This window comes from Glandiceps talaboti, chromosome 8, assembly GCF_964340395.1.
Source record: "Glandiceps talaboti chromosome 8, keGlaTala1.1, whole genome shotgun sequence".
Taxonomy (NCBI): Eukaryota; Metazoa; Hemichordata; class Enteropneusta; family Spengelidae; genus Glandiceps; species Glandiceps talaboti.
The window spans coordinates 9,247,266-9,259,850 of NC_135556.1; the positions used below are offsets into that span (position 1 = coordinate 9,247,266).

The window sequence follows — 12,585 nt, forward strand, 5'->3', positions numbered from 1 at the left end:
TTCGTTGGTCTTTTTTCAGGCAATGTGTGGATCTATCGCTCAAAACCAGATTATGACGACTCTATCGGAGGAAACTATTGTGATCAGACTCTGTATCTGTTCTCATATTGGCTGATGACGTTATCCTACATATTGATGGGATTGCACGCTGTTTTGGTATGATCAATGGATGCAAGACCTACTGTTGAGGCAACATGACTGAAAAAACACAGTGTGACGAATGACGATCATGTCATCCATTCGACAATAAATGTCGCTAACTAACCATAAGCTTAATTCCGTTATCAAACCAGATATAGGGCCTAAACTTAATATATTCCGCCAGGGCAAAGAGCGGGCCTATTAGATTGCTGCTCTTACACCCATCGTCTAAATACAAAATATTGAACTCCCATGCATGATACATATAGACATATCAATGCATGCATCAAATTATATGAAATTTGAAGTGTGCGTTCTTAAAATATAACCTAATTACTAAAAATCATTAATTATGCAAATGAGATATAACTAACAGTTACAACAACAAACATTTGACATATAAATTTATGTTATGTTTGAAGTTTTGGATTTGAAGAGTGTATTCTTAAGATAAAGTCTAATTACTAAAAATCATAAATTACGCAAATGACTCATTAAAACTATAATCTGTATCAACAAGCTTTCCAGAACACGTGATTAACTTTTCGTTTGAAGTATGTACCAAATTAATAATGAATTTACAGTGTGCATTTAAAAGACATGCTAGTACTGAAAATCATTAATTATGCAAATAAATCATTAAAACTGAAAGCTACATCAACAAGCTTTTTGGAACCCTTGCGTTTATAATGCACGTTGTTATATTTGATGTATGTAATCAGTTATATTGATTTGTAGTTTGCATTTTAAGGTATGGCCTAATCCCTGAAAATTATTAATTGTGCAAAAATGACTCGGTAATATTGATGGCATGTATACCAATACCTTAACAGTTCTAACCATAACACAAAAGATATGGGCACCAAATTTCGTTTGGATTGTGTCAGCCATTTTGTGAGAAAACGATGACACAGATAGACAGAGAGACAGAGAGACAGACACACACACACAGACAGACAGACACACAACCTCTCACCTTTCCATTACGGAAGGAAATAATTGATTGTACTAACATTGAATGAGTCTTTTTTTCAGTTATCACCGTTATAGTTGATTTACATTGTCACGGTTGCTAGGATTACAAATTAAAGTAGCTTCTCATAATTTTCTTTTCTTTTAATTTAGTTGCTACGTTTTCCTCATTCTAAGTTTTATGGACACTTAGTAATTTAGTGACAAACGCTTATATTATGACAACAAACCGTAGTATTTCCTTATTATCATAACAATACGTGATATGATATTATCGAATGGTGAACGAAAAACATGCTTAAATATTTAGACAATTCAACTATTCAGGGTGTTTGAGTTTCTGTAGACAATTTGCCGGAGTATCATCAACTTTGGCGTGCGTTTTAATTTAATTATCCATTTTTAATTTTCATACAATCACTTTTATGATTTTATTTTAACCAGTAGAGGGTGAGATATGCAAATGTATTGGAATAGGGAATGCATAATATACGCTAAGGAAGTACTGGAAATCGGGCTGGAGTGGATCTAGACGATTAACTGGTTTTGAATTTGGGGATTACTGCGATTAATTTGCTTTGAACAATCGCTCGTGATCATCTTGCATACCAAAAAAATAACGCTCACACCAAGCCTCGTTGTAATTGTTGTCCATATTCACTCAAATTTGACAGAGAGACACCTTTTATTATCTTTCTGAATATAGTGAATTTATTGCTTCAACTGCTATAAGCGTTAATGACAAAACGTTGTCAGATGTACAATATCCCATATGTTTAGTATTTTGAGGATATAAACGTATTCTAGTAATATAATTTGAAACACATGAGCAGAAGTTGATAACTAACTATAATATATTTGCAGACAACCATGTAAATTGTAAGTCATGTGAAAATAGACTATATATATTCAAGTGTTGCTTTTTTTCATTTTTTGCTGATGACAAAACTGTAAAATTTGTCGTTTATTCCACATTTGTGACATGATTCCTTACAAGTGATAATTTGACGTGGGTCAAGCACTATTACAGACATCACTGAAGTGTACACGTTACTTTCATTGACATGAACATTTCTTGGTACATTCGACGTTATGATTTGTTGCATCACTCAGTCATCAAATATTAAATACACCATGCTTTTCAAGCACAGACTCTTTGCCAATTTGTATAAAGCTGTATCCACATTTCACCGGCATTACGATGAAAAGGTAAGATATGATATACTAAAACAAATAAGAAAGTCTAAAAAACAGTATGACTGGATTAATATCATAGCTTCACCAGCAACACTGTTGTCTATATTCGGTCTACTTCACGTCAATTGTCCTAGAAAAAAGAAAAGAATGGAACGACATTAATAGCATGGCAATGAGAAGACAAAAGAAACATCTGTTATATTAATGATGATACAGGTGCAGCCACAAGGCAGATTTGTGGTTTTCATAAATTATATATTCTTTTCGACGAAAAATGACATTTTTAATATAACCACTCAATCTAACAGGATTATAAGGAGGTTACTTAGCTGTTCTAAAGCGCACCCTGCTAGTGGTGAAGGATATCTGCCCCCTTCCCTCCCCCCAATTTTCCCGACAATCCACTGCCTACTCAATATTGTGATGATTTACCCACTCCCCACCAGGACAATGCTTGTGCTTTCCACTGTACCAACAATTCATTTTGGTGTACACAATGAGTGTTACCTTAGACATCATCATGTTTTCCCCTCCCACTGTCAAAATCAGGACTTCCCCCTTGTTTCCTCCCCTCCCACTACAGATTGAAATAAAAGTGCCCACCCACTAAATAATTGTGTAGGAATTTTGCAAGAACAGCTTCGTTGACTGCACCTGATGATCTAATCAAAGAAACCCTGGAAGACAAAGAAGATGAAAAATGGCGATTGTAACTCATGTAGGTACAGTTTTGGTAACAGTTGCCAACAATGTAATTTTCCTAGATTCTCGAGAGTAAGACATTATTGTTTGCTAGAAAGAGTTGATCCTAGCGAATATCTTTATGAAGTACATTTAGACAGAGTTGAATGGGTATTCCTCTATGGTTTAATAAAATAATTTTAGTATAGTATGAGAAACTGAAACGTTACTGGACGAGTTCATTACACTATAACAGGACAGTGCTAGCATTTGCTTACATTCCTAATACATTGAACTACTGTATGCAGTATCAAATCACCTACCATATTCATCTCCACTACATTGTTGAACTTCATTTGGCCTGACTTCAATGGGGAAACTGCTGCCTTATGGGAGCAAATTGATGGAACATCAAAAACGGATGGGTCTTTGATTCCTTGGGTGATATTAACATAGGTTCCACCAGTTGTATATTGGTCTGCAAGAATAAAAATAGCATGTCAATGTACAAATATGTTTAAAAAAAATAAACATGATGTACTTACAGTCCTTCTATGATAGAGGGATGTGTGAGATGTCACTTCTTACTTACGGCACCTACTCATATATATGCTCGCACAGAAACATATATAATTTCACACCACAAATACAATACATGTATACATCGTATGCAGCAAAAAAAATAGGCAGTTGATAGAAATAAATGGAATAACACATCAGTAAGATTATGAAGAAATTGTAAGACAAGTTAAGCTAAGCTAAAAAACAGTTGGCAAATTGATGATAACAATGATAATCGGCATAGAAAATAGATAAAGAGCCGGATTAGGCTCTGTTGTGATTTTGATATTAAAGTATAGTAAACACTACGAGTGGTAAAAAACCTTCCTATAGTAATTTATAGAAACCAATTGTTTCTAAATCAATCGACTGCTCCTCCCAGTGTGTCTACAAAAGACCTTTTACACAAGTCACCGTCAATACGGCTTGATTTCTTTATTTTAATACATCATTTCCTAAGTTTATTGTTGTTATTGTCTTTCATTTGTTCCATTACTAAGCACCTCCTTCACTCAAAGAACAACACAAATGTAAACAAACAACAATAAACAAATAACACACAGAGGTTAAATAAAGAAATCGGGTGATATTCACTACCTCAGATTTTAACCGCATGACTGAAACATACACACATGTATTTGTCAGTTAATGTGACAGTGTTGTAACATGCTGTAAAGACCTGTGTTTTTAATACAAGTATGGTAATGACTGTTATCACATTGTATGTCAATACTGACAGTAGATGAGTATATTCTCTGTCATATTAACTTACATGTCCCAGCTTCATCACCGCCCACTACTTGCAAAGCCAAGGGTATGCAATCTTCTGTGACAGTCATTACATAAGTCTGTGTCTGTCCCAACTGTTTCACGGTGTATTTGTACTCACTACCATTCAGTTTACCCATTGCATAATCATATGTCCCAAGCAATTCTGCACCATCTAAAAATACCATAACATTTGTTGTTTGTTAAATTCACGTGAATCATTCAATGCCATATTACAATGATTGAGTACATAGCACTGTGGTATGCTAAACGTATGGGGTAACATGGAATTCGTGTACTTGATGGGCATACTATAAAATATTACCAACATGGATAATCGTAATGATAACAATGTTGGTGCACGTGCGCACGTGCGCGCGCGCACACACACACACACACACATGCATACATACACAAATGCATACATACATACATACATACATACATACATACATACATACATACATACATACATACATAAATACATACACACATACATACATACATACATACATACATACATACATACATATATAATGCATTCACTCACTCACTCACTCACTCACTCACTCACTCACTCACTCACTCACTCAGTCACTCACTCACTCACTCACTCACTCATAAATTTATTCATTTTGGACATTCATTCATACATACCTGGAATACATGCAATATCCTCAAGTGTCGTTTCTATTGGTAATTTTATACATGTAGTGCCATCAATAATCATGTATTGCACTCCCTGAAACCAAAGAGAACATAAAGTGAATGTTTACAACATCTAAGTGATAATGATATTCTATGGGACTGCATATAATCATTAATTTAACTTGCACTACAAATTACATCATGTGAGTGAAATTTTAGATAACAACCACAAAAAGACAACCAACAATTAAAACACTAAGTGGATAATCGATTTAGTTGAAACCCGAGACCTGAGATTTGAATGCATATTTAATTTGTCTACCGAGTTCACAGAAAACACACGTGTTCAGTATTTTATCGTCCCATCCAAACTTGAAAGAATCATTTTAAAAGTTTAACCTGTCTTTCAAAATAACTTTAATGTTGTGTATGCATATTAAAGTCCAGTTCCTATACGGTATCATTACGATTTACACCTCCACTCACTCACAGTTACCAAATTAGAAAGCAAGTTGGCATCCAGACTGATACATGTATATTATTATGAAATCTATGTACTACTATATCACAGTCCCTATAACGATAGGTTCATGCAGAGGCGCTCGTGAAGTTGCTAATCACAGAGAATTACGTTGACGCCGTCACGTCAGGCCGAACAGCGAGCAACACAGTTGCTGTTTAACCGTCGAAGATCTCCGTTGTCGTTGTTCTCTGTGATCTAGCAACTTCACGAACGCCTGTGGTCCGTGGGTTCATGCATGCACACCCCGTGCGGTCTTACTACCTCTGGATGTATATACTTAGATAACACGTCAATATTATCAATATTATCGACATTGTATTGTATTCTGATACAGTGATAGAAACATTCTGATACATATCTCGCGAAACAAGTGCCTGTGTTTGACATGTGTCGAACGTCGTAGCATATATCCAGAGCTAGTCGCTCCGGGGTCGGGGGGGGGGGGTACTCCCATAGAAAGGGTATATACGTATGTACCGCGGTTTTGACCCCCTTTTTCGACTCATGTAGACTTTTGAGTCTTGATTTTTACAGCATTATTGTAGAGGTTTGACCCACCTCTATGATGAATGCACGTACGACCTTTGACTCCATATTCAGTGAACAAGCTTGTTTCCAGGGATTGTTTTCAGTCATCTTTATCGGAAGTAGGCGCCCCCCCCCCGGCCCTGGGCAGCCAATGCCGATCGAAGCGTGTACGTGTAACGTGAAAGTGTATCAAAAGTGTTCAAAACTCATGACATTTGACCCCTTTTTCTGGCTATAATGTAGACTTTTTAGTGGGGTGGATTCTTAAATCGGGCAGACAAAATGTCACTGACCCCCCTATCTGTAAAACCAAAAGCAGACTGACCCCCTATGACTTAATTCAAAAATATGATGAACCCCCATATATGATATTCACATGACATGTATTTTTGATCGTGACTCAGTGTGGACCACTTGACTGTCTTGCATCTACTTTATAAGAACCCGGGTTAGCAATATCATAATTATAATTGTTGTCTACACAGGGTAAATATATTCCAAAAGGAGTTTAATAGCATCTTGACAGTGAAAGGTAGGGGGAAAGCTTGAGAAGGGAATATGTACATTTCTTATGAGGGGTCTCCCCCTAGAAGGCCAGGAGTATTTTTACTATAAAAAAGTCAATTTTGAGACAATAATTTCCAAGCTTTACAAGACAACACCAATATGTAAAAAGCAACTACATAGGGTTGAAATACTTTTGAAATATACTTTTATAGCATCTTGACAGTAAGCGGGGAAGGGCTTGAGACTGGGATATGTCCACTTCATGTGGGGGGGGGGGGGTCCGAGAGGTCTCCCTCTAGAAGCCCTGGATGATTTTTACTCTTAAAGCCAATAGTTACTATAGGCTATTCAGACCCTTTCAAGCAATAACTTAATCCATGCTTTACAAGACAGCACCATGAAGTATCAGAAACTATATAACTTACACAGGGTTGAAATATGTTCTTAAAAGTTAAATGGCGTCATCATATACATGTAGTAAAGGTCAGCACATCTAATGGTAGTATCATTGGTAGGGAAGATTTGGAGTTTAAGGCAATTTTGGACTATCTTGGTAAACGTTTCACATCTTTAAAAGACAATATCATCTGAAATTAGAATAGGGTGAAAATATTTAAGAAAAAAAAGTTTAATACCATTTTGACATTAAAAAGGTTGTTGGTGCATCTGATCGTTGGTTGATTGCATGAGTGACCTCTGGGGGTGAGGGAGTCATTGGGGGTTTTCCCCTGGCAGATCTGTAGTGTTTTGTTTCTATTAATTATTATAAGGCATTGTTTAGGTTATTCATAGCCTTTGAGGTAATATTTCCAAGCTTCGAAAATCTAACGTAAATGTAAGTTCTAAATGAGTTTCTCATGTCACATAAAAATAGGCCCGCAACATTGGTATAGGGGCATTAATATTGTATGTATAGTAAAGTCTTCGTTAGGTTAGAGAACTTTAGGTGGTCATACCTAGTGTATAATAGAAACTGGAATCTGATGAGATGAGGTGATTTGTAGTGTCGATAACATGTGTTGTCCAAAATAGAAAGTGTATTAATCCCTTGACAAGTTCATAGTGACGAGTAGATCATTTTAAATTAACTTCTTTTATAAACTATCTAAGATTACCATTACGAAACCTTCAAGTTCACTTTTGCCCCAAAGTGCAATATAAGTGAAGCATTGATTGTGAAACAGCCAAGCATATACATGACATGTTCTGTAACTAGTGTGGTAGCTAGGTAATACATATACATATGTATATGTATATATTTATAGTTATGTTTGAACTAATAAGTAATATTAAAGAATTCATTTAAGAAGCAGGGACAAGAACGAATATTTACATGTACCACATTTCGAACAAGGCTATATGCCATTATAGAAAATACAATGACCGTCCTAGCCACAATTTTCAATTTCAAAAACAGGGTGAAATCCACCGCCCCCCCCCCCCCAGCCAAATAAACTGACTGGTCCCTTACCAACCCGAGTAACCCCCCCCCCCGGGCTAGTCGCTTACCTGGTTGAAATCTGTAATCGACTTCACGTGCGTCACTGTACCACTAGTTTGTACGGTTTCTTCGAAGGCCGCCTTATTGTTTGTGATATCGGCATGAAGACTCAAATTTGCATTCATCAATTCGGCTGACTGTGTTGTCGAGTGGTAGATACCACCACGTAAGTTCATACGACACTCGTATTGTTCAACCGGGGGACAGCAAATAGAAGCTGTGGCATAAACGACAAAACTCAGGATTAGTAGGATCTTCATGGTTGTTCGGAGGTCTGAGCGCACTGAACTCAGCCCTGCAGACCTTTACATAGTCTGTATAAGGTACGCCGTGACGGGGCGCCCTCACACATTGGTCAACCAATACCTTTCAGAACTATATGACATCATTGTCATATGATCGGGTCATGCTGGGATCATGTGAAATAAACATTGGTGACGTACTTCGGAATGTTCCATTATTGTTTTCAAGGGATCGACATATGTTGTGTCTCGGACGATTGCTGTTGACCACAATTGTAGGAGTGGATAACAGCAGATTTTTGGTGGAGTCTTTCAAATTTTGATACAAGCATGACCTTGGCCTAAATATTCCTTATAGTTTATTTTTGAACCCATCCGATTGGACGTTTGAAAATCCAAGATTACCTCATATGAATTTCCATATTTTACCTATAATTTGACAGAGTTGTCCGATTTCGGTGATCCTAGTGTCACAAGAAACTGTATTCATACAATCTTGCTATTTTAAAGTGTAGCATGTCCAGTGCTGATTGGTTTCTAAGAGGTTGTATTAAACAGAGCCGTGGAAGGGTAACTTGAAACCGGCTATACGTATGTATTCATAAATCTATGTTTATTTTTCATATTGCTAACTGTAAGTCATTGGTCTTTTTACAGGTAATGTGTGGATCTATCGCATAAAACCAGATTATGACGACTCTACTGGAGGAAACTATTGTGATCAGACTCTGTATGGATCTGTTCTCATATTGGCTGATGACGTCATCCTACATATTGATGGGATTGGAGGCTGTCTTGGTATGATCAATGGATGCATGACCCACTGTTGAGGCGACGATGACTGAAAAAAACCGCAGCGTAATTACGATCCTGTCAATAAATGTCGCTAACCACAAGCTTAATTCCGTTATCAAACCAGATATAGGGGCCTGAACTTAATATATTCTGCCAGGGCAAAGAGCGGGCGTATATTAGATTGCTGTTCTTACACCCATTGTCTTAACACAAAATATTGAACTCCCATGCATGATACATATAGACTATATCAATGCATGCATCAAATTATATGAATTTTGAAGTGTGCGTTCTTAAAATATAACCTAATTACTAAAAATCATTAATTATGCAAATGAAATATAACTAACAGTTACAACAACAAACATTTTACATATAAATTTATGTTATGTTTAAAGTTTTGGATTTGAAGAGTGTATTCTTAAGATAAAGTCTAATTACTAAAAATCATCAATTACACAAATGACTCATTAAAACTATGATCTGTATCAACAAGCTTTCCAGAACATGTGATTAACTTTTTGTTTGAAGTATGTACCAAATTAATAATGAATTTTAAAGTGTGCATTTAAAAGATATACTAATACTGAAAATCATTAATTATGCAAATGAATCATTAAAACTGAAAGTTACATCAACAAGCTTCTTGGAACCCCTGCGTTATAATGCACGTTGTTATATTTGGTGTATGTAATCAGTTATATTAATTTGACTTGTGCATTTTAAGGTATGGCCTAATCACTGAAAATAGTTAATCATGCAAAAATGACTCGGTAATATTGATGGCATGTATACCAATACCTTAACAGTTCTAACCATTACACAAAAGATATGTGCACCAAATTTCGTTTGAATTTTGTCAGCCATTTTGTGAGAAAACGATGACACAGATAGAGAGATAGACAGACAGAAAGACATACATACAGGCAGGCAGACACATATCCCATCACCTTCCCATTACGGAAGGAAATAATTGATTGTACTAAAATTGAATGTCTTTTTTCAGTTAACACCACTACAGTTGATTTACATTGTCACGGTTGCTCGGGTTACAAATTAAAGCTAATTCCCATTTCTTTTGTTTCAATATAGTTGTTAAGTTTTCCTCATTTCAAGTTTTATAGACACTTAGTAATTTAGTGACAAACGCTTATATTATGACAACAAACCGTAGTATTTCCTTATTATCATAACAATACTTGATATGATATTATCGAATGTTGAACGAAAAACATGCTTATTCAGATACACTATTCAGAATGTTTAAGTTTCTGGACTAGCGTATTATCAACTTCCATGCGTTTAAATTTAATTATCCAGTATTAATTTTCATACAATCATTTTTATGATTTTATTTTAACCAGTAGAGGCTGAGATATGCAAACGTATTAGAATAGGGAATGCATAATAAACGCTAAGGAAGTACTAGAAATCAGGCTGCAGTGGATCTAGACGATTAACTGGTTTTGAATTTGGGGTGGAGGAGAGCAAAATTGCTAAATAACTAGTCTAAGATCTGAGACCGACTTCTGAGTAGTAATCTTGGCTTAAAACAATGACGGTGTACGAACTTAGTTTAATTTCCCGAAACGTGCGATTAATCCCGGACCTGTGTTGGTGTAAATGAAAATTCCTTGTCAAGTGTAAAGTAGACACGGACTAGACTAGACTCTCTCACAGTCCTCGGAGCTTCGCATCGCTAAAAATATCATTGTTCTGTGCGCCCTCGTCGATTACATAGGACAGACCATTCGTTAACGTGAACTACTGCTATTATCAGGGTAGGCCGTCACTATTTATGACCTAGGGGCTCGGAGAACTTGTATTGAAAATCCAGAACCCCCCCCCCCCCCTGCCTTGCATGAATGTTTTGAGTAAAATCCCCTCTTTGACACATAATTATTTAGTAGTTGCAAATTGTGCATTGAGAGACACACACACCCACCCACCCACCCACCCACACACATACATACATACATACATACATACATATATACATACATACATACATACATACAGACAGACAGACAGACATACATACATACATACATACATACATACATACATACATACATACATACATACATACATACATACAGACAGACATACAGACATTACGAAATATTTGTTCTGTCAACGCACTCACACAAATATCGTAACAATATCCTTAGAAGTGTGGAACTCTTTTCGTCAACAACCATGCACATGTCACCAGATACGTAAATCTTAAATTCAGCGATCCTATACATAACTGAGATTAATTTGCTTTGAACAATCGCTCAAAAAATAATGCTCATACCAAGCAAGCCCCTTTGCAATTTTGTCCATATTCACTCAAACTTGACAGACAGCGAGACACCTTCTATTATCTTTCTGAATATAGTTGGTTTATTGCTTCAACTGCTATAAGCGTTAATGCACAAAACGTTGTCAGATGTACAATATCACATGTTTAGTATTTTGAGGATATAAACGTATTCTAGTAATATAATTTGAAACACACATGAGGAGAAGTTAATATCTAACTATAATATATTTGCAGACAACCCTGTGTAAATTGTAAGTCATGTGAAAATAGACTATATATATTCAAGTGTTGCTTATTTCATTTTTTGCTGATGACACAACTGTAAAAGTTGTCGTTTATTCCACATTTGTGACATGATTCCTTACAAATGATAATTTGACGTGGGTCAAGCACTATTATAGACATCACTGAAGTGTACACGTTACTTTCATTGACATGAACATTTCTTGGTACATTTGACGTTATGATTTGTCGCATCACTCAGTCATCAAATATTAATTACACCATGATTTGCAAGCACAGATTCTTTGCCAATTTGTATAAGACTGTGTATCCACATCTCACCTGAATGTTACTGGATGAGCTCATTACACTGTAACATGACAGTTCATTGTGAAACGCTTGCTAGAATATCTTTACATTCCGATTACATTGAACTACTGTTTGCACTATCAAATCACCTTCCATATTCATCTCCACTACATTGTTGAACTTCATTTGGCCTGACTTCAATGGGGAAATGGGGAAACTGTTGCCGTATGGGAGCAAATTGATGGAACATCAAAAACTGATGGGTCCTTGATTCCTTCAGTGATGTTAACATAGGTTCCACCAGTTGTATATTGGTCTGCAAGAATAAAAATAGCATGTCCCTGTACAAATATGTTTAAAAAAAATAAACATGATGTACTTTCAGCCCTTCTATGATAGAGGGATGTCTGAGATGTCACTTCTTACTTACGGCAACTACTCATGTTTGCCTAAACACATGCCAACCTACTCAACCATATACAAACAAGATAACTTAAGATAAGATGATAACTTATCAATGCCTGAGGGACATATATATGCTCGCACAGAAACATATATAATTTCACACCTCAAATACAATGGATATACACATCGTATGCAGCACAAAAATAGACAGTTGATAAAAATAAATGAAATAACACATCAGTAAGATTATGAAGAAATTGTAAGACAAGTTAAGCTA

The 12,585-nt window shown here is 36.0% G+C and overlaps 1 protein-coding gene across 1 annotated transcript; it reads right to left on the bottom strand.

Moving 5' to 3' along the window:
- Positions 1-1,874: 1,874 nt before the first annotated feature.
- Positions 1,875-8,362, bottom strand: LOC144438952 (ependymin-related protein 1-like). The gene is made up of 5 exons (XM_078128182.1): positions 8,036-8,362; positions 4,978-5,062; positions 4,325-4,495; positions 3,315-3,469; positions 1,875-2,440 (listed from the first exon to the last, which is right to left on the bottom strand). The coding sequence occupies exons 1-5, from the start codon at positions 8,285-8,287 to the stop codon at positions 2,432-2,434; spliced, it is 672 nt and encodes a 223-aa protein (XP_077984308.1). The 5' UTR covers positions 8,288-8,362; the 3' UTR covers positions 1,875-2,431.
- Positions 8,363-12,585: the final 4,223 nt, after the last annotated feature.